The sequence below is a fragment of the Grampus griseus genome, assembly GCF_964374135.1.
Source record: "Grampus griseus genome assembly, chromosome: 13".
NCBI lineage: Eukaryota > Metazoa > Chordata > Mammalia > Artiodactyla > Delphinidae > Grampus > Grampus griseus.
Genome location: NC_139007.1, coordinates 39,629,142 through 39,653,365, shown reverse-complemented (window position 1 = coordinate 39,653,365; position 24,224 = coordinate 39,629,142). Strand labels below are relative to the sequence as shown.

Sequence of the window (24,224 nt, the reverse complement as noted above, 5' to 3'; positions counted from 1 at the left end):
CTGAGCAGCCTAAGAGCATTACTGATAGGCTACATGTTATTAGGTTGACATACTTAGTCCTGTCAATTTCTTAATTCAGGGAAAAGGGGAAGTTGAGAGAACACAGGGAATGGATTAACTCATGCATTTATTAATTCATTCCATAAATAGTTCTTGTGCCATGAGCAAGGCATTAGGGACACCATAGTGAACGAGATGCTCACGGAGCTCTTGGGTGTCACGGTAGGGGAGGGGGGGACACACAACACAACTAATAGTACAGTTAACAATTTAAGTGCAATTGTGCCAAGTGCTACAAAGGTAGAGAACGTTACAGGAACAGAAACTGAGTACCTTCCTTGAGGAAGTGAAAGGAGAGTGAGCTCTAAAGCTCAAAAGACTGCAGTCATGTGTTCCAATGGGTGCAGCAAGAGCCTGTGGCAGAAGAAGCCTAACTTACTCAGGAAACAGTGAGAAGGTCCGTGTATCTGGAGAGCGGTGATGGGGGATGGGAATGGCATGAAAGGCAGGATGGCAAGGTAGGTGGGGCCAGACCACCCAGGACCTCTAGGTCTGTCCTGCACATCCCTCCCACGCCCGCCAGGCTGCCAACCTGTTTCCGACCCCTCCATAGTGTGTAAATAGAGATGGTCTTACTTGATGTGGTGGACTCCAAAGTGACCCCCATGCTCCCCACTTCCTGCTGTTCATGCCTTAGTGTCATAATCTGTGCTGTGTAGTGAATTGTGTCTCCCTAAAAAAAATATACTGAAGCCCTAAACCCCAATACCCATTAATGTAATCTTATTTGAAATTAGGGTCTTTGCAGACATAATCAAGTCAAGATGATGTTATACTGAATTAGGGTAGACCCTAACCCAGTATGACTGGTGTCCCTACAGGAAGAGGGAAATGGGACACAGACCTAAACACACAAAGGAAGAAGACCATGTGACAATGGAAGCAGAGATTGCAGTGCTGCAGGTGCAAGCCAAGGAACACCAAGGACTGCTGGCAAAATATCAGAATCTAGGAAGAAGCATTCTCCTATGGGTTTCAGAGTGAACTTGGCTCTGCTGACAACTTGACATTGAACTTCTACCCCCAAACTGTGAGATAAGTTTCTATTGTTTTAAGTCATCTAGTTTGTATTATTTTGTTACAACAGCCTTAGGAAACTGATACAGATTGTGCTTGTGTGTAGGTGGGACCAATGATTTGCTTCTGAGCAACGAGATATGGCAAAGTGATGGCATGTCACCCCAATGTTTACATTATGTTATATAAGACTCTGTCTTGCTAGCAGACTCATTCTAGAGACCGTCTTCCACATGCCAGCTATGAAGACGCAAGTCGCTATGAGTCCTACAAGGAACAAGTCCACGCGGAACTGCAAGGAGTTGAATTCCACCAACAAACACATGAGCAGGGAAGTGGAGGCCTGAATCAGGCCTCCAGATGAGACCACAGCCTGACTGACATCTTGATTATAGCTTTGTGAGACCCTGTGCAGAGAACCCAGCTAAACTGTGCTTGGAATTCTGACCCACAGAAATCATGAGATAATGAATACATGTTGTTTTAAGCTGCTAACTTTTTAGTAATTTGTTAGATAGCATAGAAAACTAACATGCTTGAACAGTAGTATACCAAACTGTTAGTAGCAGTTTAGCCTTTGCATTCTCTCTGGGCATAGGAAATGTAGAAAGCTGACTCTTTTATGGATATTTTCAGGCACTCTTCTGAGGTTCCGAACACTGGGGACTCTCCTGCAGTTCCCCTGGTGTGAACACATGTATCTTCTCACATCAGGCATTTTCTTGCTACTCCTTCCTGGGGAATCCAGTGATCACCTCCTGGTTCCTGCTGCTACGGTCCCTCCGGCCAGGACCTACGCCAACGCCATGCCAGCACTCTCCCCCGTGAGGCCTACCTCTGGGCACCTATAAACACTCAAGGATCCTTTGGCCTAACCAACTCTGGGAGGGTTGGCCATTCCCAACATGGCAGCCCTCTCCTCAGCCCGTCCCTCTGCTTCAGCTTTGCTACACAGCAGTCCAAAGCCAACAGCTCCATGGGGTCCCTCCAACAACAGAACACTACATTAAGCTTGTCCAGAGTCCTAGTTCTCTCTAGGCTGGAGGTGAAGGAGTAGGGGTGGGTGACAGTCACTGCACGGCAACAGTACACTCCGAAGACTCGCTTTACCAATCTCTTCTCTACATTCTGTAAACGTTTTTATCTTCGATCTGGTTCAAGAGTCCAAGACTCACGGAATCAGCCTGAGCACTTCCTTTATAAATTCTGTGCGTGGGGTCTGTCTCACAATCACTTTCCTATCTATTGTTTTGGAAATCCCATCAGAATGGAGGCAGGAAAAGTGCCACTTTAACCACCTGTTTCTTTTAGTATTCCCAAGTCATAAAATAAGAGTAAAATTTAGTGTTAATGTTACAACTCATTTCTAGCTGACATTTAAAAGAATCAGTGATATTTACATTCTTAGACAATTGTTAAAATGATGAACTCTATTTAAAATAATTACTCAACACTCTTGAACAAATTTATCTATGTTTTGCAAGCAGAAATTCAGAACAAGGCAGAAGCCAAGGAATCAAATATTCTCAAGTACGTAAAAGCTCTAATTATGGGTGACCAAAGTGCCCTATTTAAAATACAAAGTTTATTCATTCATTTACTGAACAAATATTTACTGAGTACCTCTTAAGTGACAGACTGTTTTATTTAAACTTTTAAAATATTTAATTTTGACTTTATCCAGTTAGCTTAAAAAAAAAAGTATAAGAGAAAAATGCACATCAGGATAAGTCTTAGAAATGCATATAACTCCAGAATTACCTGAAAAGGCATTGCTGTAATATCTAGACAGGGTCTGCATGATGTCTTTTGAGTGCTGGGTCCACGGTGCTATCTTTCTGTAGGTTTTTACACGATGAACAAGTTGGGAACCACCATACTGAAGAGACAGGGTATCCCCATGATCTTCATAGAGTTCCTCAAATAACCTAAGCAAAACATACAAACACTAAAGAATTTCACCCGAAGTATTACACACGTATTCACTTAGCTGTGGACTCAAAAGAAGTATTTTACTTTATGAATTCCTCTAAGCCTTTCTTTTCAAGTAGACTCTTCAACATCTTGAAGATATATGCACATACAAAATATATTATATTTTATAGTAATGGTCTAATAAGCAACAAAGTCAAAGAAAATGCTATATATATATATATATATAAAAAAGCAGGGGCACCAAAAGCATAACCCATCAAAGCCAGACCAAGGTGGTTTTAACTCTATTAAAAGAATCTTAACTTTCTGCAGCCTGCCAAATCAATTTACCTCCCACGACAGAATTTTCTGTTCTCTCTGAATTGCCTTTGGGAAAAAGGACATGCTCTTGTCACAAACAAACCATATTCTTTCCTAGAAATACACGTTTGAAACTTATGTTTCTTCAAGTGCCTGTCAAAGACTTTTTAGTGCAGTGATATCTGAGGACCTGGCCATTTGTAAGCTCATCACTTTTTTTTTGACAGAGCCTTTATGACTATCTCAGAGGACCTATAACAGCGATCACTGCATTTTCAAGAAATGGTACTTCACACAATGTCATGGACCCAATGGCCAGTGAATAAACAGTATTCCTTACTGAAGAATCAATGTTTTATCTGTCTTATATGTTTAATTCAAAACATATGAAGGCTTATTACTTTTTTTTCCTAATGCAGTCTGGATTTATTTCTTAAAAAACCCACTAGTTTGGATTTATCTAAAGTACATAATGTTTATTGATAATTAACACAAATAGGAAAATAAAAACCATGGTAACAATACACAAGGCTTTAACAGAAATATATATTACCAAATTAATTTGAATAATGTCTTTTAACAACATGGTTTTTGAGAAGCTGAAAGGAGAAACAGGTTCATAAAAGTCCTTCTTAATCAGGTTTGCTTTCTGTCATTACCAGCATTCAAAAGGCAGAAAATAAGGCTTACCTAACTGCATCTGTATCAAACTGTAGATTCGGTTTGTCAATTAAGCCCAAGGAATACAGCTGATAAGCCAGAGCACATTTCCCCACCATAAACTGTGCTGTGTTGGTGCGATCCAAACAGTCCACACAGTTGGTTCGAAGAACACCAGTCTAAAGAGAAACATCTTGAACTGTCATTCATTATTCAGTCACCAAAACTACCTCCATCCTACTTTAGATTTCTTTAAGCAATAGAAGATAGCTGCAGGCAGGGTATTATTCCTGAACAAATAATGAAGAACATTTTTTTCATTATAAAAGGTTATATTTGCTGTTCACTTAATACTGCTGCAACAGCATCATTGCACCCTCTAGTCTATATTTGAATTATTTTCTTTAGTTTAACAAGATAAAAATAGCTAACATTTTCCACATGTATCAATTAGTAAAATATGTGCTTTTTCCCCTGATCTATCTCCTTTACTGTACAAACTAAAATATTCAGTGGGTGAGGCCATTTCATTCTTAAAGCATAATTAATATATATACTGTTGTATTTGGTTCATTTCCCAAAGTTTTTCTAATTTATTCTTTTCACATTTCTGTTTATGGTTTTATTTCCAATAACAAAATTTATACTATATAGAAAAAATCTGTGAGCGATTATTATTTCAGCTACACATCCTTCGCAAGAGTTAAACACTAGCAGTAAGGCTTTTAAAACTCATTCTCAGGACTTCCCTGGTGGCGCAGTGGTTAAGAATCTGCCTGCCAGTGCAGGGGACACGGCTTCCAGCCCTGGTCCAGGAAGATCCCACATGCCGCGGAGCAACTAAGCCCGTGCACCACAATTACTGAGCCTGCGCTCTTAGAGCCTGCAAGCCACAACTACTGAAGCCCACATGCCACAACTACTGAAGCCCACATGCCTAGAGCCTGTGCTCCACAACAAGGGAAGCCACCGCAATGAGAAGCCCGTGCACCACAATGAAGCATAGCCCCTGCTCACCGCCGCTAGAAAAAACCAGCATGCAGCAACAAAGACCCAACGCAGCCAAAAATAAATAAACATTTTAAAAAAAACCCTCATTCTCAAATGATTAATAATTTTGCATTCAATAAGCAGTATCTCTCTCCATGGTTGCTTTCAGAAAACATCATACACTGTGGATACAGATTCTATTCATTATTAATACAATGTCATCTATACCTGCAGGCGACCAGTGGAAATCACACATCCTCCTAGTTCATTCCACCTGTGTTTAAAAATACATGCTTTAATTAAAAATTTTTAATAACATAATCTATATTCATATTTGGTACTAGCTCTTTATTAAGAATCAAAGTAATAGGGCTGAATGCCCCTGAATAATCAGCTGATTCAGTTTACTTTCATTCTCTCAGGAAAGTGAATATGCAAGTCACAGAGATAGAATGCTATCCATGCTCTAAAGGGAGACCAGAAAAGGAGCATCTTAACCTGCTCCAGGCCTACACTCTTAGCATTTTGTCACCCATGTTCAACCAAAATCTCTCATGCTTTAATTTAAGCGCATTTCCTGTTTGGTCTCTACAGACATGACTAATAATTGCAGGGCAACTTTATAATAAAATCTTCCAAGCCTGATCCTTCTCGCCTCAACGTCAGGAGGCCCCACCTCCTCCAGCTTTTCTTCATGGGGCTTTGTTACAGTCCTTCGGTTGTTTTTACAGTCTTCCTTATTATTTTCTTTCCTACATACTTTCTCCACATGCTAATGAATGCCTGGGGAAATGTTCTTATTACATAAGTACTATATAATGATATTACTATTTTAATTATTTAAAATATTTTAATTATTTAAAACAAGGTGCAGTGAAGAAAATAACACAGCAGGCCTGACTGCTATCCTCAGAAAGGCCTGCTTACAAGGCTGGCCCTTGGCTGGAGTCTGGAACTTCAGTTCCCACCATTCCCAGAACAGACAAGAGTGGCTCAATGTGCCTAAGCCGTCTGTAGAAACAACATGGTTTGCTGAACATCCTTTCCTTCTGCCAGTCTGAAATTTTGGAAGCTGCCAGGCAGAGGCTGCCTATAGGACCACCTCCAATAAAAACCCTGGCACCAAGTCTTTCATCATCTCCCCTGGTTGGCAACATTTCACACACACATCACAAGTCGCTGGGAGAATTAGCGCTCTCTGTGTGCCTCTACAGGAGAGGACTCTGGAAGCATGCCCCTGATTTCCTCTGGACTTCATCCCATGTGCCTTTCCCCTTGGCTAATTTTGCTTTGTTGTGTTTGGTAGTAATAAATCACAGCCAAGAGAACAACAATATGCTGGGTCCTTTGAGTTCTCCTAGTGAATCACTGAGCCTGGGAGTGGTCCTGGGGACCCTGGTCACAGGTGCCCCGAAATTCAAACTATAACAAAAGGATTACTTGCAAAGATGTACACATTAGTAGTTGGTTGTTTTTTGTTTTTGCTGTGTGTGTGTGTGTGTGTGTGTGTGTGTGTGTGTGTGTGTGTGTACCATTATAGTTAACTTTACTAACTGAAAATAAAATACTGGAAATATATAACATTGGTCTCTTAAAAGATAAATAAAGCACATTTGCTTGATCTGAAGGTGCTCACAAAGTAGTAATGAGGAAAGACTTGTGAGCAACTAACTATAATACAATGATACATTTTCATTAAAATGTTAGTTTAAATACTAACGTATACACTGGTTTATTAGAAAATTTTTCCTGCTCCTATTTAATACTGAAGAATAGAATTCATTACAGAAAATTTTACTTTACAGAAATATTTTATGTAATGTTTATTCTAAGAAGCAAGAGATTCCATGGCTTCCATCTCAGGGTATATACCCGCAGAGGAAACTGCATGCCATCGTGAACGTTCATTCCACAGTCACATGGGCTGCGTGTCTTGTCTCCCCAAAGGAATAAAGTCATCCATCTTCCAAGGAGTCAAACTGCTCATATTTAGAATATTTTTTATCTGTAAGAGCAAAATTCTTGATTTCTTTTAGGTTTTAAAACACCATACATACTTTTCATCTGGCCGCAAAATGCTACAGTATGAATCAGGGCGGTTTACAAAGAAGCCTGTTTTCTTCACCACACTTTCTGCAATCACGTTCAGGCGATCCAGAACATTACACAGCTTGCTGAGGGCAAGGAGGAAGAATGAGAGAAGTGAGAACAGCCCACGTCTTAATACATATTTATTCTCACATCTAAAGCAAAGTCTACAGTAATGATACTCAGGGATTTAATTTTTAAAATCTCTGGTTTGTACTCAATAGGAACATTGTAAGAATTAATTTCTAGAATGCAATGTGTACTCAATAACTAGCAAGGTTTGGCACAAGGAGACATGAAGGGCCTGTAACTCGATAGCAACTATTGGCAAGCCTTAAACTCGGCACAAGACATTCCCCTGCAAGAGCTTTTCCCAAAGCCTTTCGCTCCCCAAGGGTGCAGTCAGTTAAATATGGATTCATGAAATGTGAAGAGAGCACAATGCACAGTGCCGTGGAAGGGGAAGAAAACACTGGAAAATAAATTACTACTGATGGCACCAACCTGCAACCAGGCTTATACTATGGGAAAGCGGTGTGTGTGTGTGTGTGTGTGTGTGTGTGTGTGTGTGTGTGTGTGTGTGTGTGTGTGTGTGTGTGTGTGTGTGTGTTTCTGTGTGCGCACATGTACATGTATCTAACTACATAAAATGATTCAGAAAAAAGTACAATGAGTCAAGTGCAAAACAATACAGTGACATTTAAAAATAACGGAGACCTCAATATGAACCTAATGTTTGTATGACCCCTAGTAAATGAATGCAAGTTCCTTGGATGAGATGAGTTTTGAATCAGATCTTGACAGAGAGGTGGGAAAGCAGCCAGTGGAGGGCAGGGGGAAACAACAGGAACAAAGGTTCCAGAATTGGACCTTGGCTGCTGCACTGGGGACAGAACATGAAGGTTAGCTTTTCAGGAACAGAACAGCCCCGGGAATAAAGAAGAAGTTATGCATTCTGGAACCAACCAGGTGATGGGGCTTTAACATTACACTAAGGGGTTTGGATTTACTATAAACAGTCAAGAGTTAGTACTGGTTCATCCATGCGTGAGATAATCTGAAAGTGGTGTCTGAGAAAGTGATTAAACAGGGAGAAAGAATGAAATAGAAAAAAGTGAAGCTAATGCCTTTAAGGAAAAGCAGCAGAGTAAAGATGTTCTGAGGTCACTAGATACTTCAAAGAGAATTTCTAAATGGTAAAAATGGTGGGCAAAAAGAATTTGGTCAACTAATTTAAGCCCTCAAATTATACACCAGCAGTTAAACAGCCCCTCAAGCCGGTTCACAAAGGAAATGAAAAAAGTAACATTCACTTTACCAGAGAGATCAGCTTCCTGCTACTTTACATCACAAGAAGAGGAAAATATAACCAGACGTATGAGCATCTGCTCACCTTTTGGTGTACTTGGCCATATCCCAAGGAATATAAATAATCGTGTGCTCGGGAGGCAAAAACTGGTTGAGGTAGGTCACAGCAGCTACGAGTTCTTCACTCAAAATTCTCTCATGCTTTCTTTTCTCTCGTTCCTTTACCAAAAATTAAACATTTTCAGTGTTCTAACTACCTTAAATCAGAGGAACAGACTTTTAACATAACTTTGCCACTAAGACAAAAAGCTGAAGTGCTAAATATACAAAAATGAAACCTACCTACTCAAATTAAAATAATGCAAAGAAATAAATGCATCACTGAATTACAGTCAACAGATAATGAGCATTAAAGACTCAAGGAGATCCGATTTCTTCCTCATAACCTCCTACAGTCCCAAGAAGCCCAGCTCACCCTACACAGGCCTGTCCTACACACTCCACACTCCACTTTGGCAAAGGAGAACTTCCCAAGGACCAGAAGAAAGGAACCTCCAACCCCAGCCAGCTAAGGACCAGAGAGAAATCAACTGGGCCTAGATGGCTAATCCCCAAACTGGCAGAGCGGAGAATGCTTTCGCAGCCTTCATAGGCTTTTTTTTTTTTTTTTTTTTGGCTGTGTTGGGTCTTCGTTGCTGTGCGCGGGCGTTCTCTAGTTGCGGCGAGCGGGGGCTACTCTTCACTGCGGTGCGTGGGCTTCCCATTGCGGTGGCTTCTCTTGTTGCGGAGCACGGGCTCTAGGCACGTGGGCTTCAGCAGTTGCAGCACATGGGCTCAGTAGTTGTGGCTCACGGGTTCTAGAGCGCAGGCTCAGTAATTGTGACACGGGCTTAGTTGCTCCACGGCATGTGGGATCTTCCCGGACCAGGGCTTGAACCTGTGTCTCCCGCACTGGCAAGCGGATTCTTAACCACTGGGCCACCAGGGAAATCCCGTTCATAGGCTTTTAAACTTGACTCTCATAAAATCCCCGTGAGGTAGCCAAGGCAGCCATGTCTTCCCCTTTTACACTGTGGCTGGATGAACTGACGCTGAGAGGCGTTCATGGGACTAAACCTGACTGTCCACCTCCTTGCCTGCTGTAGCTCCTTAGATATCATACTGCCTCCCATTCAAGAGGAGCTGGTGCATAGTGTCCAGCTTTGTGGTTGGAGTGCTGGCTCTGCCTCTTACCAGCCACATGGCCTTGAGCAAGGTTCTCAACTTTCCTTGGCCTCCATTTCTTCGTCTGTAAAATGGGTAACAGAAGTATCTCACTTAAAGGATTAATGTGAGGTTTAACTGAGATGAAACATGATAGTTTCTTATCAGAGCATATGACACATGGTAAGGATTAATAAAAATTAACTTTATTGTTATCCTGATCAGGACTTCACATAGAAACAAACAAAAAACAATTAATTCAGCAATATGGATACAGCACTGAGGTACTATTGCTGGCATCAAAATAGGTCTACACTGTTTTCAGCCATGGTGATTACTTTTCAACTGTCATGAATTTAATTAGTTAATCACTGAGGAAACAGAAAAGGGGTATCTATTTTGCACAGCTGTATGTATGGAGGAATTAGTTAAGAATTGATTAAGAACAGCATTAAATCAGTTTGGGATGAACAAATATTTAGCTTATTTTTACATCTGAGAAAATTAAATTGTATACCTGTAATTTTCTCAAAAGCACTTGAAGCCAGTTAGAGAAACAAAAAGTTTTTGAATTTCTTATATCAAATCTGACATTTAATGAGACAGAGAGATAAGGTTATTTCATCAACTTTCAATCATGTCTATGTAAAGAATCTGCTTTATGCATAGTCTGCCCACAGTGGATTAGCTAGTGGATTGTTTCATCGACCTTCTTTGGTCACAGACCCCTTTAACAACCAGATGAAAACTTCACATATGCAAGTGATTGTTTCAAAGGGTTCAGAGACACCCCCCCACAATGGCCGTCCATGGACCCCGGATTAAAGTCCTCTGATGTATAATGACATCAGATCCCTGGTTGGCTTCCTACTGATCCCCAGTAGAAGCAATGACAGTATAAGGATTGCTCCAAAGTGTCTGACAAGCAGTGTCTCAAACCTCCACATGGTGGAGTGGAGGGAGGGCAGGAGATAGTGCACAACACAGGGCAAAAGAGAAATCAAGAAAAGTATTCCACTTTAGACACTTCATGCGGAGGCAGAATAAAGAGTGAATATCTGTTGATATCATGCTACACACACACGCACACATACACACATTCGTTGACAAGTTAATGAGGAGTTCTAAGTGAACTGAATAAACATCTTCTTTTATCCTATGAATAAGATAACTAATGACAAAAACATTTTTTTCTATTCTACAAAACAGCAACTTAATCTCCAAACAATTTTCTAGTTATTGCCAGGATTTTTATGGCAATGAAACAATAAACAAGGACAATTTTAAAATCCACTGACTGCCCTTTAAATATTAAGAAATAAATGTTCATTTGAGAAAGCTGGGCAGGAACACTTTACAACCACACGTATCTGATATTATATTTTGAACCTGCATATTTAATAGAGAAATACATTATTTCAAACATCATAAACTGAATTTCCACTTAACCATAGCTTTTAACCACACTATAAGGACTCTAAAATATGAAGAAAATGCACTAATTAAGGTCGATGTTTATGTTCTAGCGATAACCTTGTAATTTAGTGCTTCAGCAATAATTTATTTCTATACTAACAATCTCTTATGGCTTATAGCTTACTAGAAAAGTGTTCATGAGGGTTCTTATTACTAGAGTTTTCCTTTTTGAATTTTTTGATTATATCTCTTATAGCTGCTGTTCAATATCAGGCTGAGGCTGTGGACCATCCACCTATTGCCGTATGTTATTCTGAGTTGATGGGGGAGAGATGTGAAAATGAAACTTCTGAACTGATGTGAACCAAAGTCTAAAAAATGATGTATTTAATACCTGAATGATTTATTTTACAAAGTCAATCCCTCATAGGATGCAATAATTTCATAAAGCAAAGAGCAACAAAGGAAGAAATAAAGCTTCCTGCCTCACTGTCCCCAGCCCCTCCTCCCCACTCCCCTCTTCCGGAGCCACACGCTCACAGGCACACACACACGCCCTGCTCCTCTGAACCCTCGCACTTGGTTCTACGGTCTTTTCCCCGCAACTGGATCTCAGTCTGTGCCCCCCTCCTGGGCGGCTCCCAGTACCTGTTCCTCCTCCACTCTAGCTAAGCCATCCTTCCCACCCTCACATCTCAGATCAAGTCATCACCACAGGTAACTCCTCTGCCTTCAACATTTCTTATCCAGAACCTCTTTTATTTTCAGATGGCTTGTTTTAAACACCCCACCTCACCAGGACCCCAGTCCACCGACAGCACTGCTTTCTTCATCACCCTCTCCAACACTCCCCCTCCTCCAGCTCAGGTTTTATGGTCTGCTTCAATTAGACTTCCGCCAACATCCAAAACTCCTATTATCTGTCTTTCTACATCACGCCTGCCTGGCAGAACTGAATGAACCCAATTATCTACTTCCTCTGTGCTCACAGCCATACACAAGCCCTGCCAGGAAAAGTCAGGCAATAGCAGAATTTAAGAAATCTTGGGGGACTTCCCTCGTGGCGCAGTGGTTAAGAATCTGCCTGCCAATGCAGAGGACACGGGTTCGATCCCTGGTCCTGGAAGATCCCACATGCCGCGGAGCAATTAAGCCCATGCACCACAACTGCTGAGCCTGCGCTCTAGAGCCCGCGAGCCGCAACTACTGAGCCCGTGTGCTGCAACTACTGAAGCCCACGCACCTGGAGCCCATGCTCCGCAACAAGAGAAGCCACTGCAATGAGAAGCCCTCGCACCACAATGAAGAGTAGCCCCTACTCACTGCAACTAGAGAAAGTCCACGTGCAGCAACAAAGACCCAACGCAGCCAAAAATAAATTAATTAATTAAAAAAAAAAAGAAAGAAATCCTGATCACCAACCTGAAATTAGCCCTTAGCATTTCCTGGAGGTCTCTGGTCAATCCACCCTCGCACATACATGAAGGCTGTGAAACTTCCACCACCCTCAAACCTCTGCTCTGAGCAGGTGACCGTCCCTCTTACCTTAAGGAGAAGTTAAAGTTATCAGGAAGGAGCATGTACGCGTACACAACACACACACACACACACACACACACACACACACACACACACACACACACACACACACACACACACACACACACACACACACACACACACACACACACGTACCCTTACTATTCTCTGTCCTCCCATTAAAATAATTCCTCCCTCCATGTCTCAGATTTCCTCCTTTCTGAAGCACATGATGCCCCTGATCGTCCTTTCTCTCTCCTGTGTTTTATACCCTCTCAAGGATCCCAAATGGATCCTTCCCACAGGCTTTTAAACACAGCATTATGCTCTCTTAAAAAAAAAAAGAAAACTGATGAAAACACCAACTCTTCTTCATTTCTCATTAGGTACTTCATTTCCCCAGGACGAGGGAAGTCCTCCTACAGCTCAGTCCACTTCAGTCAGTGCTCTCAGAGTTGGAAACACAAGGAGCATATTTCCTGTTTTCATCTTACTTGACCTGTCAGCAGCCTTTGCCACTGTCGATTGCTTACTTCCTTCATCATGAAACACGCTTTCTCTTAGCTGTCATAACACGGCACTCACCTGGTTTTCCTCCTACTTTTCTGTCTGTTCTTTCCCAGGCTCCTTTACAGACTCTGCCTGCTCTAACTGGACATTAAGAGCTGGGGGGTCCTCAAGACAAGACTGGAGGCTCTTCTCTCTTCCCACTCTGAACCCTCTAAATGGGCATCACCTCCATGCCCATGTCTTCAAATATCGCTGGGACACACATGAGCCACAAAATCACATCTCAGCCCAGACCTCTCTCCTGAGCTTCTATCTCACACACTGGCCACTCACTTGCCAGCTCCTCTGACAGGACTCAATCCATCTCAAACCTCAGCACATCCAAACCGTACTCACCATCTTCCCTCACAGACTGAGTCCACGGTCCCTGGCTCAGTGAATGGCATCACCATCCATCCACCTGATACTCGCCAGAAACCTAGGAATCAAGCCTGACATCTCCCTCTCCCTCATATCAGACCCAGCTCATCACTGAGTCTACTGCCTGTGTCCACTTCTCTCCACCTCTACCACACCACTCGAGTTTAGGCCAGTTACCCTTTTCTGGATAATTCTAACAGCCACCTATGTGGTCTTCCAACATAGACTTTAGCCTTGGACCAATCCATTCATTCTCTAGATTGAGGTCAGGACAATCTATCAAAACAGAAATCTGATCACCTATCCTCTCAGCCATACAAAACCTTCAATGGTTTTGGAAAGTCAGGATAAAGACCAGACTCATTAACACACCCTACAAGGCTCTGCATGTCTGGCATAACTCCCTCATCCTCTGGGACCCAGCCAGACAAGCCTTTTCTTCCTTAAATCCACCAAATCCCCTCCTGTCTCAGTGCCTTTGTACCTGCTGTTTCCTTTCTTCTTGGCCTTGTTAATGCCTCTTCGTTCAGGCTGAGCTGACTCATCGCTTCCTCAGGGAAGACTTCTTTCCCCTTATAAGCTCTCATAGCATCGTAACCCAGTGTCGGTACCTCTGCATCACTTCACCATCTCCTCTGTTAGACTGGTAGCCCTGGGAAGGCAGCCACTGCTTCTATGATTGCCCTGGCACAAAGGAAACCTTCAGAACTGCTTGTCAAATGGTGGACTAAATGGACATAGGATTACTTGGTTTTTAATTAAATTGAATTATACTTACTAACCAACTTCTCAGAATAATCTCAGATACTACTAGTTTGTCGGCCAACTGCCACAAACATAATATAACAAAACCCTTGCTTTTCATACACTCAGAGTTTTCCTGGCCACAGAATGAGATTCTTCCATTTCACTTCACTGCAACAGAGACAGCCATGATTTGTTTTTAAAATATAGAATTCAGTATTATTTTATTATTGGTTTCTGATTTTTTTAACATCTTTGCTGGAGTATAATTGCTTTACAATGGTGTGTTAGTTTCTGCTTTATAACAAAGTGATCAGCTATATGTATACTTACATACCCATATCTCCTCCCTCTTGCGTCGTCTCCCTCTCACCCTCCCTATCCCACCCCTCTAGGTGGACACAAAGCATGGAGCCGATCTCCCTGTGCTATGCAGCTGCTTCCCACTAGCTATCTATTTTACATTTGGTAGTGTATGTATGTCCATGCCACTCTCTCACTTCGTCCCAGCTTATTCTTCCCCCTCCCTGTGTCCTCAAGTCCATTCTCTACGTCTGTGTTTTTATTCCTGTCCTGCCCCTAGGTTTTTCAGAACCCTTTTTTTTTTGGTTCCATGTATATGTGTTAGCATATAGTATTATGTTTTTCCTTTTCTGACTTACTTCACTCTGTATGACAGTCTCTAGGTCCATCCACCTCACTACAAATAACTCAATTTCATTTCTTTTTATGGCTGAGTAATATTCCATTGTATATATGTGCCACATCTTTTTTATCCATTCATCCGATGATGGACACTTAGGTTGCTTCCATGTCCTGGCTACTGTAAACAGAGCTGCAATGAACATTGTGGTACATGACTCTTTGTGAATTATGGTTTTCTCAGGGTATATGCCCAGTAGTGGGATTGCTGGGTCGTATGGTAGTTCTATTTTTAGTTTTCTAAGGAACCTCCATACTGTTCTCCATAGTGGCTGTATCAATTTACATTCCCACCAACAGCACAAGAGGGTTCCCTTTTCTCCACACCCTCTCCAGCATTTATTGTTTGTAGATTTTTTTGATGATGGCCATTCTGACTGGTGTGAGGTGATACTTCATTGTAGTTTTGATTTGCATTTCTCTAATGATTAGTGATGTTCAGCATTCTTCCATGTGTTTGTTGGCAATCTGTATGTCTTCTCTGGAGAAATATCTATTTAGGTCTTCTGCCCGTTTTTGGATTGGGTTGTTTGTTTTTTTGATATTGAGCTACGTGAGCTGCTTGTAAATTTTAGAGATTAATTCTTTGTCAGTTGCTTCATTTGCAAATATTTTCTCCCATTCGGAGGGTGGTCTTTTCATCTTGTTTATGGTGTCCTTTGCTGTGCAAAAGCTTTGAAGTTTCATTAGGTCCCATTTGTTTATTTTTGCTTTTATTTCCATTTCTCTAGGAGGTGGGTCAAAAAGGATCTTGCTGTGATTTATGTCATAGAGTGTACATGCCTATGTTTTCCTCTCAGAGTTTGATAGTGTCTGGCCTTACATTTAGGTCTTTAATCCATGTTGAGTTTATTTTTGTGTATGGTGTTAGGGAGTGTTCTAATTTCATTCTTTCACATGTAGCTGTCCAGTTTTCCCAGCACCACTTATTGAAGAGGCTGTCTTTACTCCATTGTACACTCTTGCCTCCTTTATCAAAGATAAGGTGACCACATGTGCATGGGTTTATCTCTGGGCTTTCTATCCTGTTCCATTGATCTATATTTCTGTTTTTGTGCCAGTACCATACTGTCTTGATGACTGTAGTTTTGTAGTAAAGTCTGAACTCTGGGAGCCTGATTCCTCCAGCTCCGTTTTTCGTTCTCAAGATTGCTTTGGCTGTTTGGGGTCTTTTGTGTTTCCATACAAATTGTGAAATTTTTTGTTCTAGCTATGTGAAAAATGCCATTGGTAGTTTGATAGGGATTGCACTGAATCTGTAGATTGCTTTGGGTAGTAGAGTCATTTTCACAATGTTGATTCTTCCAATCCAAGAACATGGTATCTCTCCATCTGTTTGTATCATCTTTAATTTCTTTCATCAGTGTCTTATAGTTTTCTGCATATAGGTTTCTTGTCTCCTTAGGTAGGTTTATTCTTAGGTATTTTATTCTTTTTGTTGCAATGGTAAATGGGAGTGTTCGCTTAATTTCTCTTTCAGATTTTTCATCATTAGTGTATAAGAATGCAAGAGATTTCTGTGCATTAATTTTGTAACCTGCTACATTACCAAGTTCATTGATTAGCTCTAGTAGTTTTCTGGTAGCATCTTTAGGATTCTCTGTGTATAGTATCATGTCATCTGCAAACAGTGACAGATTTACTTCTTCTTTTCCGATTTGGATTCCCTTCATTTCTTCTTATCTAGTCGCCCTGCCCTCTACCCCGGCCTTTGACCTGACTGCCTACTCATATACACAAGATACGTTGACCAGTGTACTCTGACAAGGAAGCACAGAATTATGAAGCCAGGCCACCACTCTGTCCACCCGATCCTTGAGCTACAACCACACCCAATTTCTGAATCTAGTCTTTAGATCCCACTACCACATATTATCTTGCCCAGCAGATCTTGTGGATGGTCAACGAAGTGGTTGTATCAAGGCTAGGCTGTGGCTGTTTGACCTCCATGCTTCCTTCTCCAAGCTGTCCTAGAAGCTGAGGCAGAATTTCACCTGCACCTAGTTCACCCCAGAAAATCAGGAGACTGACACGCTCATTGCTCTCTTCCCTAGGGAACACACCACGGATTCTCCCACGTACCCAGGGAAGAGGCCACATGGAATCAGAGGCCAAAGGACAGAGGCTCAGACACCGTGAGCCATCATAGCATGATAAATCCACAAGTCTCTCCTCTGGGGAGAGGTAAAGCAGGCTTGTTAAACCCCTCTATGTTGTCCAGTGTAACTGAATTTCATAACCAAACAGATAGCACGTCATACCTTCACTAAATTTAAGATGATGATGGGGGAGCCAAACCTCTGAAGCATCTGGTCAAAGTGAAGAGCAGCCACATGGGCAAATGGATCTGCCTGATCCACTGCGGGGGACAAAAAAAATGAGTAAGTACCAGAATGAAAACTGTAAAGAAAGAATAAAAGAAGTACAGTGTTTTGTTTTGCATTATAATGTTTAAAGAAATGCAATTCAACTAATCTTCTGGTAGTTTCATGTCTCAAATTCCTCTCGAGCTTATCAATCATTCTTCATGTATTTACTGAATTTGAATGATTCTTACATTTCTGAATATAAATAATTACATTTATATTTTATAATATAAATAATTTACTAGTGGCCAAAATTAAAAATACATATATAAAAGTTATTGCATAAAAATATTAGTAGTCCTTCTTCTAAATGATCTACTCTTCAGTACTAAAACTTCATTAAAACCCAAGCATTTATGAGATTTCTGTGATAGTAGTTCATTATCTCTAAATGTGGGTAAAGAAGAGTTACTATTAAAAAAAGACTGTTCCACGCACATGTAATAGGTGGCTTAGGCATCATAGTTGAAATGTCCTGAGACCAGTATAAGGGAACTGATCCTCTAACTTGCACATAAGAAGAATAACTTCCTGCAGTAAAAGACATGACAGAAGCATCGCAGAGTATTTGTTCCGTTTCCACTTCATTTGCAACATCACCCTGGAAAGAAAGGTGCGTTTAAAAATATTTTATATCCTTAGAATTTTTTAATGGAAAAAATTTCAAGTACACAATGAAAATATAATTCCTAGTCTTAGAATGTTTTAAAAGAGGTAAACGTTGATCAACATTCAATGTGCATATTAAAAAAAGGAAAATCATTAAAATGCAATAAAGGAAGCAATTAAAAATAGCAGAGAATAGACAAGGGAAAAATCAAGTTAAGTAGCTAATAATACAAGTAATAGATAGAGAACAGCTTGAGTGATATAAATGGCAGAGAAGGAGACCAAAAAAAACCAATCACATGAAATTATACAGGAGGTTAGGAAGACCAGTGAAATATAAGAATTCAATTCTGAAGACCAAGGAGGAATAAAAGGACAAAAGAAAGAGATTCCAATAAAAGATGCCTGACGGAGAGAAAAAAAAAAATCTTGAGATAGCTTTACCTATAAAAGTATATGATGATATGACAAAGAATAATTTTAGAGGCATTAATAATATACCTGTTTAATTACCCTTGAAATATTCAAAAGTAAAAAATAGAGTTGCAAAATTCTGCTTTTTTCTTAAAGCACCAGTTATAACTATGTTCACTGCTGATATAATTTTAAGAACAAATGTTGCTATTTTAAGGCAGGATCAAAACCCAATGTCTTGCTCAATCTGTCTACTCAATCACACATCTGCCTAAGATTCAAGTTGTCTGTTGCAAAGAGAGATGGAACACTCAAAGGACATTACATGACTGAAGGCAGGACAGATAAATTTGTTGTTATTTTCTAAGGATGAGTAGAGAAGGAGTCTGTCTTGAGCCAAATGAAAGCAGAGGGAAGGGGGTAAAGGGTTTCCCATGCCTTGCTCTACTCAGTCTTCTTATCAAGGATGCATTCCCAATGAGTGCTCCCCTCCATTTATTCCTTGGGTGGAGGTGCTTTGCTATTTTAGTCTCTCCACTAAATATGTACTACATTTTTTCATATATTACAGAAATGACTCATCCTCCAAAACATTAGACATTTCATAACCCCCTAAGGTATTGCATAACTCTAAGATAGTTGATTTTTCAGAATATCTGTACATTAGTCATATTTCTCACAAGTTTCCGATACTCTAGAGAATTCATTATTCTCTTGATAATGTCCCAAACTAAGAAATTCCACTTTCTAAAATTCCACTTTGCTTCACCTGCCAGCAAAGCCGATGTAAAAAGTTAAATCGCCAGCAGTGTTGTTGTTTTCCCATCTTACCTCACAGTTTGCACCTCTCTTGAGAAAACGGGTCCCAGCGAACTTACTGGATCTTCTAGCTATTAAAGTGACATACACAGGTCGTCCATAGATCAACAGCTCTTGGAAATCAAGTTAAAGCTGTTTAGCATTCATGACTGTCACACCAAACTAAGAGAATCATTACACCCAATATACTTTGTCCAGTAGGTTAAAGAACACCAAAAAGCTCCACCCAAGAATGGAACAACATTGGGTCTAACTGTTCTTTCCAATTATGCAGGTATTAAGGCAAAAACGAATCTCACTAAGGAGTGGTTTCCATGAACTTCAGAGGAAATGGTAACCAGATGTAGGGTTATCGGCCAAGGGAAGACCTGTGGTCCCTCCTTATAGCCAAGTATGGATGTAAACAGGTACAACTAAACCTTCCTTAGTCTTCAGAGACAATATACCTGTCAAAGTGAGCAAATGTCACTTAACAGGGTGTTTGAATTATGAAGCAATAGATAACTCTGAGGGAATGGAGTTAGTATAATACAGTGAGAGTACCCAAATTTGTCACCTAACTGCAAAATTGAACACTGGGAACTGTTTAATCAAAATAACGTTTATTAATTATGGCACATTATTTAACTTTCTGAGCCTCCATTTCATCTTCTGTAAAATGGTATAAGTACTAAAAAATGTAACCAATTTTATTAGGTGGTTGGGAAGACTAGGTTAGGTAATGTGTGTAATGGTTACTACTGCCTGGCCTATAGCAAACGTTCAGTAAATAGCAATGACTTTTATCTCATGTAGACTTCCAGAATTCATTAAATGCTTGATAACTGGGAGACTGGAGTCAACATTTCAACGAACGATTGAACGTTGAAATTATATTTCAATTATTGAACGATTAAAATTATAATCTATGGTGCTATTCACTACTTTTAAAAAACCCATTTATTGTACTTATGCCAGGCCCTGAGTTAGCTCTTGAGAAATACAAAACAGTTTAGAATTACCTTTTAGAAACTGTCTTTAGCAACTGTAGCACATTCCTTTTAGTGTCCTTGGTGGTGCAAACTGTATGCTTTTACAGGTTGATTTTACTTTTGGAAGCAGAAAGAGTATTTCAGAGCCAAATCTCATTATTCAGTGAATGATCAATCATATAATACCACTCATTGGTTGAAAATGATTATAAAGTAATGAGCCATTTCAAGTGTAGCACACAAATCTCACTCATCTTCATTCCCAAAGTCCTCTGCGTCTTCACCCAGCCTCTCCTCGCCCTCATTTGCCACCAAGAAGGCAGCACAGGTCCTCTTCAAGGCTAATCTCTCCAGCTCTACCCCCTGACTCCACTCCTCCCAAAAGGTCTGATGCAAGAAAGCATAATATTGGTTCATCACATTCACCCACTTAATGGTCTCAAAACAACCACTCCTTTAAAGTTTTCACTCTAGGTTTTTAAAAAAACCTAGAACACAAGGAAGAATGTCAACTAGAAAGCAGGCTAGGCGCACAAATGCCCTACATGATCTCAAAAGGGGACAGGAAAAACCAAACCACCACTCCTAGAAAGAAGACACTGCCTTCCTAAACCTCATAACGTAATAGCACACGTTGAGAGGTTTCAACATAGCGAAATTAAATAAAAGGACAAAAGGTATTTATAAAATTGAACTCATCGGCTTAATCCAAGGCTCAACCTATGTCTATTTAACCTATTATGCCCTAATCCAGACCTTCATTACATTATGCCTGAACCACTGCAATCTTTTCCTAACAAGTGTCCCTTGTTCTAGTCTCATTTTACTTAATCCACCTTGAAAATAGCTATCCACTCAAGCTTCCTAAGTACTAATTTGTATGTTACCCTCTTGAAAAAAAATTTTCAAAAGCTCTAGCGCCAAACCCAAAGTCCTTGGTCCGACCACCAAAGCAATCTGGCGACTGGCAGTCTGACTCCCCCTAAACGATCTCCTTCCCACTACACTGTACCTCCCAGGGGTTTTATCGATATATACAAGCCACAAGTACACTCCCATGAACTTTTCCATCTCTACATTCATGGTGCTTCCCCAATCCACAATCTCATTGCCAAGGCCTGCCTTTTGACTGAGGCCAGGCCAAGTTCAACTTTTCCTGTAAGCCTGCCCCATCCTCCCCACCTGTCAGGGATTCTGCTCCTTCTCTTCGGTAAGAATGATACTTACTACCTGTATCACTTCCTATGCACATAGGTTTTCTTCCTTGTTATTTGTCTGTATACATAGTAGATCTGCATTCCTGTTTGTATTTCAACTACGTGGAATGCATAGGTAATTATAATCTATCTGTTGGATGCATAGACAATTGTAATCTTATAATTCATACATAGCTTTCTATAAATCGGTACAGCATAAGTTTAATAATATGTATCTTAATTTTTTAAAAAAAGGATACTTGACTGCCCACAGAACCCATGAATAATATACAGCAGCCAGTCACGATGGACAGTATTTTTAATTATATCCAGAAGTTCGCCGTTCCACACGTACTTCATATAAGGCTCACTACAGATCCCAAATACACCTGAAAAATAAGAGTTGGTATCAGAAAGATAAGGAAATTGGTTGACATTCGTTTTTAAGTTCTTAAACTTTTGTTTTTAATTTCAAAATGCCTGATCAATATCATTGCTGTTTTCAGTAGATATAACTCATCTCGTTGCCCAGAACACTGTGCTGATTCTGTACAAAGTTAAAGAAAACACACATTTTCTGATCTGTGAGTTTTTAACCTAAGAGAGAAGAAAACAGCTGGGAAATTAAGGAGAGGTGTACAAATACATGAATAAGGCCAAGAGACAGCAAGGACTGCAGCTGGGAGCATGGCTCTGGTGTCAGAGTGCCTGGGTCCAAATCCAAGCTCTGCCTCATCAGCAGGGTGACAGGTGTGACCAAGAGGGTTACTTACTCCCAGTGCCCCTGTTTCCTCATTTGTGCCTGTATCCTGGGATTGTTATAAAGATGAGATAAGTTGATAATGTACATAAAGTGCTCAGAACAAGTCTGGTGTCTTACTGATACTTCCATAAGTGGTAGTTGTTATCATATCAAGCTTTTTCTATACAACAAAACTAATTTCATCAAGCATGATTTCAGGATATCCAAATAAATTTATTAAACATCAATGAGTTTTACAAAACTTATATAAAGTACAAAATAAAACAAGTATATTTAAAAGATAATGGCTTAAAAGATCGTTAACAGTTCTGGATAGAGGCAGTCAATACTCTTCTCAAAACATGTATGTTAAGAGTGTTTATATACTATGACAAACACTTTGGTTTTATTCATAAAAACTAAGCCTTCTCTACCTCTTCAATGACATTACACTGAGCATGAATAATGGATTGGAGTCCTGTCTTTGCCACTTACCAGCTCTGTGACCTTTGGCAAGTTACGTAACATCTCAGAACCTCAATTTTCTAAACTGTGAAATGATGGTAGTAGTCACCACAGAGATATTATTCAGATTAAAAAAATAATATATGCAAAGTGACTAACTTGCTGCCTGACACATTAGAGATTTTTTAAAAATGTATTATTTTCCTTTTCTACCTACCCTGATACCTATTACCCTCACCCTCTCTTTCCTATCAGTTTCCCCCTGTGTAGTAGGAGAATAATGCATCCCTCCCCTACAGAAAAGATGTCTATGTCCTAATCACCAGAACCTGTGAATATGTTATGTTACAATGCCAAGAAGGAATTAAAATTGCAGATGGAATTAAGGTTGTTAATCAGATGACCTTAAGATGGGGAGACTATTCTGGATTGTCCAAGTGGGCCCAATGTAATCACAGGTCATTATAAGTGAAAGGGGGAAACAGGAGTGTGTCAGAGTGATGTAATGTGGGAAAACCCTCGGCTGGCCATTGCTGGCTTTGAAGATGAAAAGGGCAAGAAAATGGATTTTTCCCTAGGGTCTCAAGAAAGGAACACAGCCTTGCTGACACTCTAACTTTAGTCCACTGAGACCTCCTTTGGACTTCTGACTCCCATAAGATAATATATTTGTATAGTTTTAAGTCACTGAGTTTGTGGTAATTTCTTATAGCAGCTATAAAAACCTAATACACAGTTATTCATATCTATCAAGTAGAACTGCTTGACAGATAGTAAAAAATTAAGTAGATTTCAGAGGCTTAATTCAGATCCCAGAACAGATATTCAAATTCAGATGTGAGATGAGACATAGTGCAAATTTGGTAATACTTTTAGCTTTTCTATTACTAAGTATGATATTTAGAAGAAATGATGTGACAAATATTCAGGCACACATTATTTTACCCTCCATCTGTCTCTAGGGGTACAGGTTACAATCCAGATGTCTGAACCATGGCAAATTTACGTGATCTAGATGTTTTGGGGTAGGGAGGGTGCACTGGGTTTGGCCTTAGCTCAAGAGATATTCAATCTAATAAACTAACAAGAGTCAAGGCAATAACAGAGACGGCATTCAGTCTAAGTAACAGTCTAAGTCTTCTTAGAGTGGACCAGAACCTTTGGCAAAATGCTAATAGAGTACAGCCTCTTTCTGTGTGTCCTGTAAGGACAAACCTTCTGGAACTTACATTCTACCTCTGCACTCACATCTCCATCACTATATAGAAGGCACACTGAGGAAGGCACCCAAAGACACTACTAACTTTTTATGTTTCCATAGTAAGCCCAATTCAGTTAAACTGTCTTAAGTTTGAAGCAATTCCTTCACAACATTAACTCTAGCAATGTCTCTGGCTTTAGATTTCTAGACCAACCCCCAAATCCAGGGATAAAGGTACCAATACTATTCTGTGACTGGTTAGTCCCAGATGTCCAGGGCCACCCTAGACTAGTCACACACACGTCCTGCAGTAATCCCACAATGGTCTTGACAGAAGCAGGGCTTGTGAGGGACCAGAGGGGCAAGTTGAGACCAATCAAAGTCAGAACAGCCTCTGACCTATTGCAATGGTTCCTCTAGACATTGGCCTTGTGATCTTAATCTCTAGGCCTCAGTTTCCTACTTAGCCTTTATTTCTTCAAAGTAGCATTATACCTACTGAGCAGAGTTTTTATGAGGATTAGAGATATGACATATAAATGTCTAGGA

The 24,224-nt window shown here is 40.3% G+C and overlaps 1 protein-coding gene across 1 annotated transcript in view; it reads right to left on the bottom strand.

Moving 5' to 3' along the window:
• The window catches only part of FIG4 (FIG4 phosphoinositide 5-phosphatase), a 136,959-nt gene that overhangs the window by 71,421 nt on the left and 41,314 nt on the right, over positions 1-24,224 (bottom strand). Inside the window, exons 7-15 of the mRNA XM_082668728.1 lie at positions 21,528-21,656; positions 19,113-19,213; positions 17,697-17,859; positions 17,154-17,251; positions 8,444-8,577; positions 7,020-7,136; positions 5,191-5,236; positions 4,003-4,151; positions 2,839-3,005 (exon numbers count right to left, since the gene is read on the bottom strand). Coding sequence (XP_082524854.1) covers positions 2,839-3,005; positions 4,003-4,151; positions 5,191-5,236; positions 7,020-7,136; positions 8,444-8,577; positions 17,154-17,251; positions 17,697-17,859; positions 19,113-19,213; positions 21,528-21,656 — 1,104 coding nt within the window. The remainder of the gene's footprint in view (positions 1-2,838; positions 3,006-4,002; positions 4,152-5,190; positions 5,237-7,019; positions 7,137-8,443; positions 8,578-17,153; positions 17,252-17,696; positions 17,860-19,112; positions 19,214-21,527; positions 21,657-24,224) is intronic.